General features: G+C 34.1%; 1 protein-coding gene across 1 annotated transcript in view; it reads left to right on the top strand.

Moving 5' to 3' along the window:
- The window catches only part of LOC149794467 (centrosomal AT-AC splicing factor-like), a 45,041-nt gene that overhangs the window by 10,232 nt on the left and 13,642 nt on the right, over positions 1–21,167 (top strand). Inside the window, exons 3-7 of the mRNA XM_089968709.1 lie at positions 2,055–2,153; positions 8,528–8,594; positions 11,330–11,398; positions 16,450–16,578; positions 19,409–19,532. Of these exons, the coding sequence (XP_089824835.1) occupies positions 2,055–2,153; positions 8,528–8,594; positions 11,330–11,398; positions 16,450–16,578; positions 19,409–19,532 (488 nt within the window). The remainder of the gene's footprint in view (positions 1–2,054; positions 2,154–8,527; positions 8,595–11,329; positions 11,399–16,449; positions 16,579–19,408; positions 19,533–21,167) is intronic.

Below are 21,167 nucleotides of genomic sequence, written 5' to 3'. Positions count from 1 at the left end.
TCTAAATACAATAAATAACTAAAAGCAATCCAAACAATACTATTAAATAATGACATACAAGTGAAATTTTTAGATTAATTTATGCAATGATAAAAGCCCTTGTTCCGGAAGTTTTGAACTTGAATTCTTGCAGCAACAACATCATTAAATTATAATTAAAAAAGATAACTCAAAGGCCAGTTGTTTTTAGTGAAAGTGTGTGTGGGAAATGGATGAAACAGTGTTTTGTCAATGTGTACAGTACTGTTTATTTGGCAGAGTATTTTTTTGAAGATTTTGAAGGAGAAGGAGACAAGGAGCTTGTAATTCTTGTTGCTCAGTTATCAGATTATTGGGCTTTTGAATGTTTGATTGTCACTTGAAACATCTGAATTGAGTGTAAATTATTGTTTAGATTATATTTATTGTCACAAAAAGCACATGGCTATTGAGTTATTTCATGCTAAATGAATATGCCTATAGGTTTAGCAAGCTGACTATAATCAAGGTCAGATTAAGGACGGGATTTCCCAAGTACATATACAAGATCAAATATAATAAAACAATACAACTACTTGACCAGTTGTCTACAGTGGAGGTGGCCATGGTAGTATGGGCACTCGAACGTGCAAGAAGGCGATAGTTGTCTTATCTCGCATTCAGAGGTCCTAGGTTCGATACCAAGCAGAAATCCAGTATGGAGTGAATTACAGAAATTGCTTGTTTAGCGCTAGGGTGGGAATAGTTGTAGTACTATCTGTGGTAATCAATGTCCCTAGATTTGTGAACCTTAGGGATTTTAATATACATCCTCGTAATAATATATATATATATATATATATATAGTCTTAAGAGTAATTCTCCTTAGGCCAGTGCTTGGAGTAATGCTACATTACTCCCTTATATAAATAAAAACATATAGGAAATTAAAAATTGATACAAAGGTCACAAATGAACCCTCCATTGTACACTGTATATAATTTTAATCTATTCTTTCTCTTAAATTTTTTGCAATATTTTTTTTCCCACTAATTCACAGAACCTTTTGTACAAAAATTGAAATGATTTGACAAAATATAAATTTCTATTTACAAAGAAGTATGATACATTTAATTAATAATACTTTTTGTGGATTGATGTTGTACAGAAAATTACATGGTTCAAAAATTTACAAGAAATATGGTAGTAAATACTTTTACACTTTATTTTTAATTTAAAACAGTAAATAAAAACTGAAAAACAGAAAAAATTCCAACCATGAAAAGCATTAAACAAGAAAAAAACTGACAGAAAAAAACAGCAACATTTGAAACAAGGTCTGATGAGGCCTTTCAAAGTCCATACATGGATTGATTCAAGGCGAATAGTCACACCTGGCAGAACTACAGCAAATAATAACTTTGGACTGTCTGACTTGTACATGTACCAGTTATTTACAAACACAGAGATTAAAAAATGAAGAATGCCAGTTTATATTATTGTTCTGTTTCTTTCCTCTGTAAAGAATGGAGATGATTTTCCTTAGATCATTAAGGAGGGTATGACACGTGTAGACTATATATTTAAATTTTACTTTTTATGTTTAAGTTTTAAAATAAATTATACTAGACTTTACAGTAAGAGCACTACAGAGGGTGAGGAAAGTTTAATTATTTATCCCACTGGACCTTCATGACATTATAGAAAACAAGATAATATTTACACAAAACATATCAAATTTAAATACTTGATAAAGATAAAATACATATACACAGTACTTTACATTTATAACAAAATCAGATGTGAGAAATTTCAGATAGTGCATTTATGGTATTTTATATGTTATTATTTCTCAGTTGTAACAAGAATTTTGTTTTGGTCCTTTATGCTTCATTATATCTGGAGTTGACTGGACTCTATTGTCTGTAATTTTCCATAATGTATCATACAGGTGCTTAATAAATTGGGTATCATTATTTTGCTTCCTGGATTGGAACTATTTGCATGTTTTTAAATTTCATTTGATGTTGATGTATTGTTGCAAAATTGAAAAACACCAGACAAGATATTTGTATATTGTATTTTTTATATTTTAGTGATGATCATTTGGAAAAACTTCTGCAGTTTTTTTGGGACAATATTGTGGCAAGATCCTTAAAGTCCAAGTACATTCTTATGCCAAATGAATTGGAAATGTGAGTAATTTGTTATTTTTGAAGATACTTACACATTTGTCATTCAGTCTGCAGGCTGCATACGGTATCAACTGAGTTCCCCATCTGATTTCAGAATTGAAGATGCAGTACAATTGATTTTCAAAATGGAGAGGTTGAAATCTTGAATCTGAGGGTGAACCATCAGATTATAAGAGTTACCCCCCCATGTCCTACGACAATGTCAGATTTATGGAGTTTATTAACTCAATAGGTGAAAGACCAAAAGAGTTTATTTTGATGACCTGTTATCCGTCTGTTTGGCATACACTGATTAGGTCAGGTTGCTATTCATTCTAAACTACAAGGAGGATTGTATTGATTCACATTCATCTCAAGGTCTAGTTTGCCATAAATGAAAATGGAGCCCCTCAGGCATCTAATATGACCCCCACAGAGGTCATATTGAAATAATGTTATTGTAAATCTTTCTGAAGTTATTATCATGTCAGCACAGGATTTTCACTAAAAGACTTTTTATGGTACATAGTGCACTCTAACTGAAGATGGCGCTGGTCTGAACTTCAGTATCATGGTCATCTTGAAAATTGTTGCTACAGCTCTATGAATTGATGGTTATAACATGATAAGAATTAGTGCGATAAGTGGTTAATCCTAAGTACAAATTGTACTGATCAGCTCTCTAACATGACTTGCAAGATGGCCATCTTCAGAAGCTTGATATTGCCACTTCTTTTGAATAGTCATAACTACATAGGATTTTTACGAAAAACAATTCTTACTGTATGTGGTTGGTCCTAAATGAACGGAGGTGATCTGACCTAACAAAATGACCATCTGGTCCTCGTTAAAAACCATTATGTTGCTAATCCTCCTGAACAGATGGTTTAATTGACATAGGCTTTCACTGAAACACTTCTAATATAAAGTTTAAAGTGAAACTGGTGCTGATGTGACGACACAAAATAGTTCTGACTGTAGTCATCATTGAAATATTTTTTATTGCTTCACTTCCTGAATGGATAATTTTATTGACATGGTATTCTAACTGCTACACGTATTGTAATGCATATAGTTGGTCCTAAATGAAGATGGTGCCAAAATCTCCCAATATGGCCACCACATAGAAAAAACAATTTGTGGAATATTTAATTGGTTTTTGAATGAAAATGGTACAGATCTGTTCACCTTCACATCGAGACATCCTTGAAGGAATTTGAAAATCTGACCTGTTTGACCCTGTGATCAAATCCGAGTTCACTGCTTGCAATTCCATTTTGACCTCTTTGTACGATATAAACACCAAGACTTGTACATATATAAATGAATTTTAATTAGGTATCATATTTAGTTGTTTCACATTAAACAAGTTGATTGTCAGCAGGTTGAAAGTCTTGACTTTGGATTTTATTGGTAATGACTTGTGAGCATGATAATGCATAGAAATATGCATGGATTCTAATCAAACCCAGTTTATAGAAATATCTAAGAATCATGAAGGATACCATTTTAATAACTTGGAGGTGTGGTAATTTTATATTTAACCAAACTTAGAATGCAGTTATATCTTGATATATCTATGACAGAGGTCTCGCTAGGATTTTAAAACTAGGAGTCCAGGACTCCCATTTTGGTAAAAATAGGAGTCCCACCATCAAAAGTTGCAGTCCCTTCTTTCCTACAGAATCAACACAGATGTGAGTGCATCTATTTTTAGATGGAGAGGTTTTTGTAATGTAATCACTCACTATAATATAGCTTCATTACAACAGTCCATTGACATGATCGCACATTTATGGTTTATTTATTTGTATACCTACTTGTAGTAATTTTAGGCAAATAAATAGTATCTGATTTGCTGTTTTTTCCTCGTATTTTCGCAAATACTTGTCAAGTCAGAAAACAGCTTAGACCTTAAAGCACATCTCGCGAATTCCACAACATAGCATTGTCCCATACGTTTCTGACCTACATAATTTGCATTTTAAAGTTAAATCTTTAATAAAATAATACCTATGCTTTGGTTTCAATGATTTGTATATTTTTTCTGAATATATTTGCCCGATGATTTAAGAAAACTGACAATCTAATAAACTGGTACAATCCAGACTTAGCGAAGTCCGCCATTATTTCCCATTAGGCCTACTGGTTCACTTACAGTTTCAAACTAATTTTATGACAATATAGTGTATAAGAGGCAGTTAATAAATATCCAGATCACCGATTCTGATCTTAAAACACAAGTTTGTATGTTTTATCTTCAAAGGATATCATGCAGGAAATTGATAGTTGCTACCTTACTCGGAAAAGGGTTAATGGTCAATCAGCTATCAAAACGTAATGCTTGTGAATGGGCAAGAGTTTGTTTGTCCACGTAATTGATATAAAAACTAGGCCTAGCTACTGATGCCTTGATGAATACATTTTGCCTCAACACTAGAACTAACTGGTTTAAGGTGAGGGGCATTTTAAAAAAATATGGTATGGTCAGTCAATATACCTCTTAAATAATCACAGGGCGAAATCATTTACGCTTTCCAAACAGAAGAAGGCGAAGTTTACATTTTTAGGCGACTTGTCACCCACTTACGAATGGCATTTTGTCTAAGTTTTAACATGTCTTGATTCTGAGGTCATGTGCACTGCTTATTCTGCTACATTCAGAAATGAACACAATAATGAAAGCTAAACTTGTTTATTTGATGTACTTTTATAAATGACCACATGTACGTCTCTGGGTCTTTCTGCTTCTGAATTCAATCGCTGTAAATATCAGTACATTTTCCCACCCGCCCACCAGTCAGAGCCTTTTAACTTACTGCCCAGGTATTGCATCATGTTCTTTTTTATGTACTCTTATAAAATGGCAACATGTATGTACATCAAGGGGTCTTTCAGTCACTGAATTCTGTCATTGTAAATATCAGCACAGCTAATTGAACAACACATTTTCCCCACAAAACAGGTGGCTGAAGCAGGACTGGCAAGTCTTTGAATTTTGCCACACACCTATTACATGCGTACGGAGGACTCCCACCTCAGTGATTTTCTGCATCGCAGATAAAAAATTGGCGTCCAAATACGCGTAAATCAGCGTTTCCTAGATCTCTGTATGATATTAGGTTCAAAGTCAAATACTTTTACAAAGAATTTTGTACTGTACTTATCTTGTGATTAACATATATGAAATACTTTGTTGTAAAATTTCATATGTTGGAGTTTCTCCATTGAATATTTCTTGATCACATTGCTGCCTAGAAATACACTCTGCTACCTCCCAAATCCAGCAATCCTGGAAGGATTAAATTTCTTTTCCATCTATAACATGGCATGGACAAAGGGAAACAACTCTTACTCATTCCTCCCTTTCCCATTAAGTACATGTTTAGTAGTTTACGCTTTTGCTCAGTGCTGCAGAAAAACCTTGAGGGTAGGGAGAGATGTGAGAAACACTCAACAGAGTTTAGTGTACAGAATCTTCATACCAAGACATCACTTGCTAGTGTAGTAGAGGACACCATGGTGGTCTCCCCCCTTTGCCCAAAAGATGATGCAGACAATAACAACAACTTAACATCTGGTCAGCCACAAATAGAGAAGCAATAGGCTGGTGGAGATGACAACCCTGCATCTTTCTCAAGTGCCAATGAGAGAGCAGATTCATTGACTAGTTCAGAAAATGAGCGGTCGGAATGCAGTGATTTTGATACCCCCACCCGTACCTCACATGGGACAAGTCTAATGATTGACAATTCAATGGAAAACCCCTATTCATAACCTGCTTTAATAACCAGTCACAGGTGTTTCATCCTTTTCAGGTCAGGCTTATTTATGCCCGTCTCTTGTCAGGAGGAAAATTTCATCCTTCTGTTGTGGAGAGAATCTTGTTTGTTAGAAAGCATTCCACTTTAAAGGCTTACAAGGGACAATGTTGGGTTTTTAGTGACTGGTACAAAGTCATCATCAGTGTCCTTCTGAGTGCAACTGGCTAACCTTTAGGCCTTTTGTTACAGTCAAAAGCTACTACATCACTTTCAGGCATCATGGTACAGCAGATATTGGTTACAATAACTATCTTTCAAACATGCTGGTGTATATATATATATATATATATATATATATAGAGAGAGAGAGAGAGAGAGAGAGAGAGAGAGAGATAATGTGTGTCTGTTTAAATGAAGTTCTCTCAAGCTCAAACATTGTGGTTTAGTATATTCATAGACCATGATGATCTTGGCTTATGAGATTAGAGCAATTTCTGCATGCATTTTATTTTTAACTTTGCATTCCCATATTTTTCTGATTGATTTCCATGCTATTTTATGTGCAGCTACTTCAGAATTGGAACAGTGCACTGTATCTGCTACATGTCACCATCTAAGCAGATAATTAGCAATAATATTTACTTATGTGCTATCTTGGGAGTTTCATAATTAGCAATAATACTTACTCATGTGAGTTTCAGATAATTAACAATAATACTTATTCATGTGGTATCATGGGAGTTTGAGATAATTAGCAATAATACTTGTGTGGTATCATGGGAGTTTCATAATTAGCAATAATACTTATGTGATATTGTGGGAGTTTCAGATAATTAGCAATAATACTTGCTCATGTGGTATCATGGCAGTGTTAGTGCATTATCATTTTGACATTTGATCATAAATTTCTGTTTCAGTTCTTCTTATTTATCATAATTCTGGTAAATAATGCATTTTTAAGATGGCATCCAAGTTTCTTTTATTTCTGTCTTTCATTGTTGAAATTCTCTTGGTTAGGATTCAATACATATCAGATAATTTTCCAGTTGGGATGTCGTCACAGTCATTGTCACCAGTTTATTAAGGTTTTGCTTAAATTGTTTCAGCAATACTTTGGTCATGGACTTTCATGCTGTACTATAGATTTCTCATTATATACATGTTTCATGAGAAATTTTCATGGGTAAATTGCTTAGAACCCTGGGTTATTGAGAAACCCAGTATGGACTCTGATCAAGATGCATCGTTCATAGTTTGCTGACAGTTGAGTCTTAACTGTTCATTCGTTTAACATAAACATGAGGGACACTTATCTGCCAGGGTATTATGATGTTGAAGAGTTCAGTCTATAAGCAGCTGTGTACATGCTATAAGCTAATTTGAAAAATGTTATTGCAGTAATGGTTCTTGTTTTTTACGAGATGATCGTAGATGTATCTACTTCTAGTGGCACTTAACCTCATCCATACAGAAGTTAAAGGGTAAAGTAAACATGTCATTATCCTGAAAGTATATGATCGGCTTATAAACCCCAAAAATCCCTTAGGACAAACTCCAAACCTTATAGCAACATATAAAGCTGATGACAACTGATTTAAAATCAGTTCCATCCATTTTTACATGAAATTTCCAATTAAGATCTTTTTTGTTCATTTCTTTCGACAGAAATTTAGATTTTAATCACATGAAACGCTAGTCTGTAAATTAGGTAAAATGAAAATAAAACATTTCTTTCCTCTCGCTGTCCAGTCTTCTTAGGTTGGTTGTCCCATGTCAGTTCTCACAGTACAACATTCATGGTGCTGCAGGTTATTGATGTGATGGAATACAGGTAACAGTCTATTTTCATTAAACAATGAATATATTAGAAAATAACGTTGACAGTTGGTACAGATTCAGATTTACAAAACTTTGTTAATTGTCTTTTGTGAGATCGAGCTTCACAGAAGACAAATTGTGTAACCCCACAAAATTCCTTTTCTTGATGCCAACATAAACATTGATTAAAATATGAAATATTTAAAGGGTAATATGACTGCGACAGGCTTCTCATGAGGTTACTGACATATTGTGTGAGACCATGGAGATGTGTTGCATTGCAACATGTGACATTCCTAACTCTTGCCAGAGTAAACTTAACTGAATTAGTATTTTACATTTTTGTACTTTAAGAAAAATAATTTTTGTTTATTCCAAACTATCTGGTTTCTGATAAGTTAGACAGTATTACTGTTTAAGAATAAAAATGCAATCAGTACAGTTGAAAATCTTGATTTTTTTCCAACAATTAGTTTTGGTTTTGTGATGAACATTCAGTTAACAAAGAGTTACAAAACATAGATCATGGAAATTCAAATATTGAGACATGCTTTAGTATAATAAATACCTACATGGGGGGGGGGGCAGTTTGCATTGCTTGAGATGGCTTTGCTATTATCCCAGACTGGTTGGTCTGTAAACAAAAACATTAAATTGTAATAAAGCATGTGTTTTTAACCAAGATGTGGAGAAATTATCATCATTTAATTCAGATTGCATTATTTATTGTCAGTTTTATGACAATTTTGTCTGATTTGAATTGTGTGATTGCACTGAAGTCACACTATTATAAATTTGTCTGTTTCATTTCAGATTCAAAAAGACATCATTTTTAGCTGTAAAGAAGTATGAGAAATCATTGGAGATACAGAGAAAACAGGTAAAGTAATACTAAATTCCTTTATATATTGATAGATCTTGGGTAATAGTAGGGTATAGTGATACCACGGCACAATACTTACTATATGGTGCCAATTAGAAATTAAAGTTCTGCAAATGTAAATATAAAGAATTTCCAAAAGACAAAACTCTTGTAAGATGTGCTCTTCCAAAATATAAAATACAAATACATGTGAAGTACTAAATGAATCAAGTTTATTTTTATAGTTGAAAAAGCTTAAATTCTGTTAAAGGTATATGAAATAAAAGATATGGAAATTCCTTAAAATCTGGTGAACATTTACTGAATAAACTGCATTCTTAAAAAAAGTTCCATTATTTTTATCTGGCAATACATCATCATGAAGTTTCTTTAATCAGGTGATACCTTACTATGCTGCTATTAATCAATTTATATTAATGCCAACAACAGCTGAAATGTAAAAATCCATTGGGATAATATAAGCACATTTGTCAGTTTAACATCTGTCACGTCATTTTCAGCTTTAATTTAAGGAACATTTTAAACCAAAATCCCATATTAATGGTAAACCATTTTTTTCTTGCAAGGATTTATTGCAGCCAGTCTCAAAGACATGCTTGTAACACATAAAATGGGCTATTTTAATCATTATTGTTTATACAAAAAATTCATATAGTTACAAAAAAAAGATATAACTTCAGAGGTCGATAGTACATATGTATCAATTTTGATGCAAATTTTTCAAAAGTAGGTATGGTAATAACTTTGTAGCAATGCATTATCAACTGACTGTGCCTTTTTTCCTACAATATTCCAATATTTGTACACAGCAAAAGGCATTTAGGTGGTGATATTTTTTAATTTTAGGAATAATAGATAATAGATACCTTAAAGTAATCTTAACTGATTAAGGATTCATGGCTGGTAGCCTGGAAAGAGCTTTGAATTTTGCTGGGCAAATTTTCTATCAATTGCCCAGAATCTTATGGAGAATATAAGGGAAAACTCTAGATCTGTGTGCATGTTAATGTAAGCTTTGATTCTGAACAAGTAGGTCATTGTGTAATTTTTATGTGTCTTCCATTGCATTCACAAGCCGATGTGTCAGTTATGTAGATAAGTGATATCAGATCCACTTACGTCTCTTATTTGCAGATTAACCTCACTGTAATTCTTCTGTCGAAGCAAATCTCTAACTGTAAGCATAGTATGTAACTGGAAAAAAGTTTGGTTTCCTATCATTCTGATCCATCCCAGTGAAAAGTAGGTCACAGTGACCTTTTTACATTTATTACTTTCATATCTATATTTTCTACCCATTGTAGAGATTTTGCCTTTGTAAAATCTTCATTAGGTATACAGTGTGGAAATTGGTAACAGGGACCTGCTTTGTACACCCATAACATGGTTGTGTCTTCATGGCAATCTCCAGCTGTAGGCATGAGATCTAAATTGAACTTGGTAACGATTTATAGTCCTACTAACCTCTTCCTATAATGGGTAGTTGGTTACACATAATACTGGATGCATGTAACAGATACAGGTTTAACATGCTTTGGTCATGGTGAAGAGGCAGGGGCATGTATATAATAACAAGTGTGATATTTGACAAGGTGAGCAGTGGAATTAGTTATGGTCATTTGTTGTAATTACTGGCTATTATAATTATTGCAATACATTGCCAGTCTTGTTATTATAATCATCTTTGCTATTATCAGTGTTGTCATTGTCATTATCAAGAGCAAGCAGTAACATCAATAACAACAAAAACCTCAGCAACAAACAATTAAGAACATTGTGAATTGATTGCCAGCACTATTTTATGATGCAACATTAACTCATTAACATAGATTCTCATGCCATACAAATAGTATGTCACATTTAAACATAATAGCAAAGTGATATGGAACCTGTATGTCACATTTAAACATAATAGCAAAGTGACATGGAACCTGTATGTCACATTTAAACATAATAGCAAAATGACATGGAACCTGTTTATCACATTTAAACATAATAGCAAAGTGATAATCACTTTGCAACCTGTATGTCACATTTAAACATAATAGCAAAGTGACATGAACCAGTATGTTACATTTAAACATAACAAAGTGACATAGAAATGATATATCACAATTAAACATAAGTTAGAAAAATGACATAGAACATGTATGTCACATTTAAACATAATATCAAAGTGAAATTGAAGTGGTATGTCACATTTAAACAATAGTTGCAAAGTGACATTGAAATGGTTGTCACATTTAAACATGACATCAGAGTGACTGCAGTGGTGTGTCATTTTTGGACATAACAGCAGAGTGATAGAGAAATGGTATGTCACTTTCAAACACAACAGCAGGGTGACTGAGAAATGATGTGTTACATTTTAACATAACAGTTAGCAGTGACAGAAATATTGTGTCACATGTGAACATAACAGCAAGAGTGATATAGAAAAATTGTGTAACATTTAAATGTCAGTTACCAGTGACAGACATGGTGTGTCACTATTAAACATAACAACATAGTGACAGAGAAATTTGGAGTCACTTTTAAACATAACAGCAAGGTGACATTGAAATGCTACTGAGTAATTCAAATAAAATAATGTATATTTATTAAAAAAGAAATGCATAAACCTACGATACAATATGAACTCACTTAAAGCAACTCTTGACATATCTTATTTCTCAACTATCTTTAAATTTCATGTGTAAAAGCGCCTAATTAAACTCATTTGTGATTTACAGATGGCAGAAAAAATCCATTCAGTGGAACAAAAGAGACATCAGCATATCATCCAGTCAATGCAGGAGAAGGTTGGTTCTGCAAGACTGCCATTTCATCACTTCCTGTTCATGGGAACTACTTGACTTGTATCCATGTGTTGGATAAAAAAAACATTTACTTTTTGTCTCACCAGCATTAGCAAATGGTTGGACATTGGTATCACTTTTTCAGTTGGTATCACTTTTTCAGTTGCACTGGCATTTTTGTCAGGAATGTTAAGGTTTTGTGCTAAAAATGTTCCAAAGACTATAACATTAGTATCATTTGCTGTATTCAAGTGAAATTTTCCTTCCATTTTATTGTATAGACCTTTCTGGGTTTTTTTCTTGGGCATGGCGATATTTGTATCACATGTCTGTCCACTGAATCACCTCCATGGTTTGCCTGAGAGATGATTATTTCCTGCTTATTGATTCTGAATACCAGCAATTATCTCAAGCAGTCATGTCAACAAAAAAGCTTATGTGTGTAGATAAGCGATGTTTCACAGTAAAAGGATAAAAGTAATTCCAAATTACAAACAATTAGCATGATCAGAAAGTTAATATGATGACATGATCAGTTGCTTCAAAAACAATCAAATCACTGATCATAAGAGCTGGTTTTGGATAAAAAAAAATAAAACAAAATGATGAAACGTTATATCTGCGAATGTGAAATGCCAAATAGTTTTGACACATGCTCCAAATATTACAATCAGTCAGTTATCATCGTTCAGATAAAGCACACATAACACCTTAAACCTGTGAATGATGCGGTTTTAGCTGACTTGACAAGAGAACGCTTTAAAGTATTTTAAAATCCCCCCCCCCCGAATTACTGCCCTAATAACATCTTGGTGCAGTGAGTGGGAAAGAGGAGATAGTGACTTAGATACCCAATTGTAGGACTGAAGGTCAAAGGACAAAACGTCACAATTCTCATTTTTACAGTTATGAGACAGGTGTAGGATAAAATGTCATAGATTAAATTGTCACATTTATTTTTATTGGAGTTATGAAGAAAGGTCAACAAGTCACAATATGATTTATGTAATTTTTGAAGTCTTACTGCATGAATTCGGACCATGATTTATTGGTCCTATTAAATATAGTACTTGTACAATAATAACTTTTTACCTGCTATATTCTTGTCCAAATCCACCCATTCCTGTGTACAATATAATTTGATAACAAGAGACAAGATATTTGCTTTGGCATGCATATCCGGTAACCTTGTTTACTCAGTAATTAAGGAAACAATCCATGCCACCAATTGAACATTTTTTATCAACATCACCCCTTTCTGGTAAAACACACCTTCTCTAAAAAGCAAACCAAAACTATTGATTGCTAAATTAATGTCAAAACCACTGCATTGTGTCCCACTTGATTATTTAAGTGTTATTTCAGTGTGTAATACTTGTATCAATTGGAATATTGAGTGCATATCAGTATGTCTGTGTAATTATGATTACTGAGGAAAAAGTGAATGGAAGAAAAGAATGAAGCAGATAAAAGTAAATTTTTTATAGTGCAGATATTACATGTAGATAAATCCAGTAAACACACATAATAAAACAATGTTATATTTTATTGATTTATCCATGACAGTTTATGCTATTTATTTTGAGATATCTATTATCAGTATCACACCATAAATATTTAAATTAATTTATTCCTTTTAGATGCACACAGCAAAATGTGAAACTCTTTATAACACTAAGTTAATACAACTACAGAATCTCCAGAGAGGTGGTCTCTCAATAGAGGAAAGAGGGTAATGCATAAAATTGATCAATTTGTGCATTATGAATCTGCTTTTAAATGACACTCAGATTGTATTGGTTGTGTTAGTTACATGAAATGAATTATTAAGTAATTTGAAATAAGTGTGTAAGATTAACAGATCCGTTATCATAACTAGTCAAAAGTACAAAGTTTCCATGCTCTGTAACCAGGCTTCATCAGTACCTTAATGGCCGAATCTATTGCTGACACCTATTGGCTAGGAGGAGATAACTATGTAAGCACTGTCTACAGGAAAGGTCTATACTGCAGTTTTATTACTGGATATGCTTGGCTTCTGTCTTAGACTTTATTTGGTTGGTAGTGAGAGGAATTTGCACTTTTGCTTTAAGTCCTTTTCTAAACTGTTATAGTATATACATTTCTCTGAAACCATGGCATATAAAGTCATCAAACACGATAAGTTCTCTTATCTTGAAGAGAACTACTTGAAACTGACACAAATAGGTCACATTGACCTACTTTCACATTGTAGTGACTACATGAATATTTTGTAACTCCATCCATTTTTCATACATCACTTAGTGTACAGAAATGAATCTTGAGCAGCACTAATCATCATTGGGAAAGTAGATAAAATTTATACAAGTTTTGTGTTGAAGTGTGTGACAGTTAGATGCTATTGGAGTGAATTTTAACATTGGGCACCAATGAGGCATCTCGTTGAAGTCTGCATTCCATTGAGGGTGGGTATTCCATATGCACTGATCTACTGACAAGTCTAGTTTTTGACAGGTTTCATACTTTAAGTAATTTGCTGATGTTTATCATTAAAGCAGGTTGTTTAGAATGATGTCTATGAAATTTATTGACGAAGAAAGCTATGTAAGCAGATTTTTCATTTAGTATTAAAGCATAACATATTGTAGAGTTTGTTAATGCTTGACTTTCGTTGACAGAAGTATTTGACATACTTTTGCCAGATTCATATTTTTTCTCAAATTGTGCAATTCGCAAATAACATGACTTCACCAGGTACATTCTGTCATGTGCAAGTAAGACACCTTGTTTTGCAGATACCTCAGACCTGCCAACTCTTTCGATTTTGCCATAAGTCTTACAAAATTTACCCTTAAAATACAGACTTACGGCATACAAGCAAAAACTACGGAAAAATAATCATTGCTGAAAAATCCTGAAAATTTGTTCATTCTTGTTTTATTTGGATCCGGGTTGCTAATTAGAAGTAGTGAAATTGGTCAGAGAACCAGACTAACTTTACAGCAGCACATCAGACACTTTAAACTGCACATATTTGTTCATGCGAAGCATCTACATGATAAAACTGTTGATAGTAGACTTTTTTAAAAATGGCTTCCAGCAAGTGATGCATGTTTAAGACAAAAGGGGAAATAAGCCTTTCGAAAAGTGTTAGTAATTAATAAAAAGGAATATTCAAATTCTTGTGAATTAAAGCTGGAAGGGACACAATTATGTTTATTGGACATCATGTGCCAATTTGAGTATGACTCATGGCATAAAATATGATTGCTGTCATCATGTGAAATGGAAAAAAGAATTTCCAAGAATTACATCAAGTTGAGAAGTAACAACAAGCCATCGAGTTCCATAGGGTTTGGGACTAAAATTTGTGCAACTGTACTAGTGGTAAATAAAGTCTACATGTAATTTACAAACGTTTCAGTTGAACATAATGTTTATTGTTGCTGCACGTTCCAGATATCGAACTTTTAATTATGTTTTCCAGCTTACAATAACAGTTTATGGTATTTTGTTACACATTGCTGAAAACTGGTCAAACTTATGGAAAAAATCAACTGCCTTACTCTGAGACAGACTCGTCAGGGTTGGCAGGTCTGATACCTCATTTAGGATATCTATTACTTATTCCATTTACTTATCTTATAAAAGGAGTCAGACAAACAGAATTTTAATCAACCAGACCATGTCATGTAATATATATCTTATTCATGCATGCATGCATTATTGATAGGTGAAGGGATTTAGAGAGGGAGATATATTTGTAAATAACTGTTTATATGTAGTGTGTAATGTTGCTGATAACTAACATAAATTGAGAGTATCTTACAAATCAAACAATTTTTATCTTTGCAGATTAACTTGTTTGATTGATTTCATATGAAATGAGCACTTGTATAAGTTTCCATCGATCAAATGATGTAAATTATTGTTTTCAATCAATGAACTACGTAAAAGTGTGGTAGTGTAACTTCTAGGCACATGTGGAAACCTCGGTCATTATGTCTAATGTCAAAAGTATAAATGCATGAAATGTCATTCGCCATATATACTCAGTTATAAGTTGGATCTAACTGCAAACTGCACAGACCCAGGTCTGCTCTCACATAACGCACTCACAGATCTGGGTCTGTGCAGTTTGTTAGGACTACTCAGTTGAACAAACAACATAGATCCTGATCTTTTGGCACATTACACAATGGCAGATTAGGGTCTATGTTGCCAGCAATTGGACCAAACTTACAAGAAATTATATATACAGTATGTGATAAATGTATTTTACCTCTTGTCAGTATCTCAAAAGATATGACTTAGCTGTCTCGGTGTATACATCTTCCATCTGCATTTACCAAGTATATCAATGCCATCATCTCATGCTCCATTTATTTGTATGAATTTAATGTATTTTACATTCATTGTAAAACAAATTCTCGACACTCATATGAATTGTACAGCCCTGGTATTATTATAGGGTGGCCATTGTCGTGAGTTTAATGAGAGAACCCAAAGACAATTCTCAGTCTTGGGTGGACAACCTGTAACACTAACAGTTGTTGTAATTGGGCACTGAACCCAAGACTGCTGAATTAATTAGCAACTTTTATTACCACTGCACTATCCAAGTATATGGTTGTATCTGCAGATGATCATCAGAGTTTGTACTAAACTCATCAGGAGACATAGACTCAGATTTCATGAAGATGACTGGCCAATAGATTTACATCACAAGTCATGCTCTGACTTTACTACTTGTTGTGTACCATGTTTGGGGATTTCATGCCTGCGTGAAGACTCATGGAACAGTTAGTTGGTTTCATGATTGGTGTGTAATAGAATTTTAGCACTTCTTACCCAATCCATTAATTTATTTACTGGCAAAAATGTAATGTTTCACAAAATAATTAGAATTGATACATATGAAAGTTTAAGAATTCACGGCATGCAGGGAGGGGAAGGAGTTCTTCGGGGTGGGGGGTGGGATTTGATGTGGCTGATGCAATAATCATAATTTCTTTACTTGCATTTTGGATATGTATGATACAAGTTTCTGCTCTTTCCTGAACCTGTAATAGTCAGAGACCAGTTTAACCGGACTTAATTCCCGAATGCTGCCACCAAAGGGTAGCAGTACCAGACAAAGGCTTGTTGGGAAGAGAACCATATCAGCCTATGGTGAGGGTCTCACTTGGATACAAGACAAAGTAAGTATCATTTGCATGTTAACACATATTTATGACAAATTGTTACGTATTTAGGCTCGAATAAACAGTAACACAGAAAGAGTGAAAACAAGCTTTTAAAATTTCACAAATAATTTATTTCCCTGGAAAATTCTGTAAAAATGAAAAAAGGAGAAGAACTTAGGGTTTCAAGAATCAAATCCAAAAATAATCTAAGAATAATCCACAAATTAAATTTCAAAAGTCCTAGTAATAAATGTTCTAATAATTTCAAGTTTGAATCCTGATGGAAAATCCAAGAAGGATGATGATGGCGTACTGTGCTTATCTACAGTTCCTTGTAGAAATACAAATAATGGCACTCCAGTGTTGGAAATCCAAATTAAATTTGTAAGCAATGTCTTTCCAAAAGTTCTATATTAGCACTCTTCAGATATTTCTAAAGAATAGAGAATTAATCCTTTTGAAATCCAAATGATCTAAAGATAATTAACTCAAAATCTGGCAACAACAAAGAAAACAACTAGATACCAAGTGTAAAAGCCCAAAAACTGAGATCTCTCTGTCTAAAACAAAGGTTATATTGTATCATAAGACACAGTTTCGAAATTCCCCCAAGTTGTGAAATCAGAAGGGGGGCCACGTGATCATGTTTATATCACGTACACATAATATGGCCTTGATTAGACAAATGATGTTATTCCCAGAATAAAAATTTTAAAAAGTGTTTACTTCTTAACTCACATAGTCCCATGATGACCTTGACAACAACCAACCAGTCATTTAAAAATTAAACAGAACTTTGTTTACTAATTTTGAATCAATGTCAGTATCCAGGCCAACACCTGGTGTTTATGAAAAAAATGATTCAGGTCAACCAATTTTCTGGAAAAATATCATCTCCAGTGAATAAATTTACATTACAATAGCATATAAGAAAAATAAAAAATAAAAATTTAAAACTGACAAACAAACAATTAAATTAAATATACATAACACAAATCATACCTATTAACTATTATTTCTGATTTTTCTTTAATATCAATGTGGTGGCTTGGTCTGACACCCGCCACTGTTTGCTGTCTATTTGTGATGGAATGATTTATCATAATGGAGTTAGTTTGATTAGATTTCAGCTCTGTAGATGATCAGTGTCACCAAGTGTAAAAGGCTTTTTATATATTTATTTCATATTTGCTTGTATGAAAAGAAGGAACATATGCAAGACTGTAAAATACTTACCTGTGTTGGATACTTTATATTTTTGCCATTCAAGTATTATAAATCATATACCTCATCAGTTTTGATTTAAGGACATTTAAAGCGTATTGTTCTTATACACATGCCACAAGGCAAAGTGGATTATGTAATGTTTATTTGTCTGTCTGTTCATCCATCGGTTACCAATCTCATTTCTGCACTATATCATGAATTGTCAGCAACCTACAGCTACCAGTCTTTGCAGATGGCTTGCACTCGGGTTAAGGATGAAAGTTATTTATTCCATGGTCAAAGGTCAGGGTCACTGATTGCAAAAAATCAAATGGTTTCCACACAATAACTTAAATTCTCTACCATCTACAGTTACCAGATCTTTTGGATAGATTACACTTAGGGTAAGGAAGAATCCTATTTATGTATGGGTCAGTAGATTGAGTCTAGGGTTACTGCAACTGAAAAAATAAAAATGGTAAGGTATGGAAGAACCTATTAATTGGGGTTCAGTTGGTCAAAGGTTAGAAGGAATACAAATGCTGTCTGCACAATAACTCAGATTCCCAACTATCCACATTGACCAAACTGTGTGGATAGAATGCTCTTAGGGGTAAAAGTTAAAAGGTCATGGTCACTGCAACTGAAAAAGGAAAAATGTTTTCAGCACAATAACTTCACCTCTCCATATTTGGTTACCAAACATTGCAGATGGCTTGCATTTGTTGTAAGGAATAACCTGTTGATTTTAGAATCGAAAAGATCAAGGTCAAAGGTGAAGATCACTGTGACTTAAAGAATGCAAATGGTTTCTGCACAAGAACATTTGTTCATTCTTACATGGTAATTTTGTGGATGGTTTGCACATGGAATAAGAAAGAAACATATTGATTTGGGGGGAAAGCTCAAGGGTCAAGGTCACTTACCGACACTATAACATTAATTCCACATCACAGACCTGTGTAAATCTTTGTAGATGGCTTGCACCTAGAGTAAGGAATAATACTATTGATTTTGGGGTCAAAATATACAAAAATCAAGGTCACTGTGACTGAAAGAAGGAAACTCCTTTGTGTGTACAAGGTTTAGTGATATACATGGAGAACTATTAAACATGGGGCAGACATATCATATCCATTCCTGATATTCATCTTGCTGAAGAGAAAATTATTTAAAATGAAAGTTTTTAACAGTTAATCATTTTAAGCTACATACATCCTTATTGTCTAGCATATACTTTAAATTACTACAGACCATTTACGGAATTGATTTGATGTTCAATACGGGTTGTTCTTTCGGTATTTTCCAATCACATACTCTGACAAGGGTTTTCATTGATGCCTGTGTATCCATATGGTTTGACTTAGTGAATCAAGTCTTTTATCAATCATAAATTTTCACTGTGATAATTTAGTAAATACAAACTGCATTCATGTTTGTTCCACATTGGGAAAAGACCATTCTTGATATGGCATATGACAGAGAATCTAACCAGCAAGCATTACTGAAATTGACACAATCACCAATTCTCATAATTAATTAATCTCAGTATCGGTTAATATATTAGCTGCAATTGAACATATGCAGTGTATAATTATTATTCTACAAACTGGGTGTATTTATCTTGTTATTTTTCCAGTGTTTTGATGAAGATAAGGGGAACATATTTACTGAAGCAACTCCGCCTTGGCTGTGTGTGGATGAAGAGGATGGAGACAAGCAAGCAGAAATTGGTCCTACTGTGCAGGATTACCAAAAGTATTGTTAGTGTCATATTTTCCTTTGTATGATGTTTAACCAACTGTAAAAATTCAAAACATGATCTGACAGTGTACTGTGATCAGGCAAATCAAGGTCTTTACTTTTCGCTTCAGATAATAAGTTAACAAGTATTGTAGGCCCAGATTTGCAGGCACATCATGAGGGATGGCATTATTGGCACATCATGATAGGTTGCATTTCTGGCACATTATGAGGGATGGCATTACTGGCACATCATGATAGGTTGTATTACTGGCACATCATGATAGGTTGCATTTCTGGCACATTATGAGGGATGGCATTATTGGCACATCATGAGGGATGGCATTATTGGCACATCATGATAGGTTGCATTACTGGCACATCATGATAGGTTGCATTACTGGTACATCATGAGGGATGGCATCACTGGCACATCATGAGAGATGGCATTACAGGCACATCATGAGGGATGGCATTATTGGCACATCATGATAGGTTGCATTACTGGCACATCATGATAGGTTGCATTACTGGCACATCATGAGGAATGGCATTACTGGCACATCATGAGGAATGGTATCACTGGCACATCATGAGGGATGGCATTACAGGCACATGATGAGGGATGGCATTACTGGCACATCATGAGGGATGGCATTACAGGCACATCATGATAGGTTGCATTACTGGCACATCATGAGGGATGGCATTACTGGCACATCATGAGGAATGGTATCACTGGCACATCATGAGGGATGGCATTACAGGCACATCATGAGGGATGGCATTACTGGCACATCATGAGGGATGGCATTACAGGCACATCATGATATGTTGCATTACTGGTACATCATGAGGGATGGCATCACTGGCACATCATGAGGGATGGCATTATTGGCACATCATGATAGGTTGCATTACTGGCACATCATGAGGGATGGCATTACTGGCACATCATGAGGGCCTAGGAAAATGTTTGAGTGGGTTTCATACATATACCCACTGGGGATGAGAAAAGAGAGCTAATTATATATGTACATGTTCTGTAGTTGTTCAGTCTTGCTTAAGTTTTTGTGTTTAGCTCAGGCTTTTTTGCACACTGTGGTTGTGGTTTTGGCTGTTGTAGGGTTTATTGCCATTTTTCAGCACATGATAGGCTATACATGTCGGCCAGTATTAATGGTGTTTACACACTGTATAAATGCTGTTCAAAGCTGGATGAGGGGATGCATCTTGATGAGCAATAAAATCACATCACAGAATTAGGTTAGTGCAACCCATATCTCAGGCTAAAATAATCGAACAAGATTACTGTTTGCAACCCTGTAAGTACCAAAAACAAATGCAGGACCATCTTGACCAAACCTTTTTTGCGTCATATGATTCTCAGTACATTAAAAACAGCTGACACATTAATGCCAGTGAGAATAGAAATATCATCACTTTGTATAGAGCATCCTCATGATCAATTGCCACCTTCACAGCAGCCACTTCCTGCTCACCACTTGCATACAACAGTCTTCTAAAACATAAATCATCTTCCATGGATTCAAGACCATCTGTAAAACAATGAAACCACCTCAAAATTTAGGATATGACAGAGAATTGCATGTGTAAACTTTGTCCAAATCAGCCTTGCTATCAGTGGGAGAGTA

The sequence above is a fragment of the Sinohyriopsis cumingii genome, chromosome 8 (assembly GCF_028554795.1).
Source record: "Sinohyriopsis cumingii isolate HCF-2022 chromosome 8, ASM2855479v2, whole genome shotgun sequence".
Taxonomy (NCBI): Eukaryota; Metazoa; Mollusca; class Bivalvia; order Unionida; family Unionidae; genus Sinohyriopsis; species Sinohyriopsis cumingii.
Note: the sequence above shows the minus strand (reverse complement) of the source record. Positions and strands in the feature narration are given on the sequence as shown.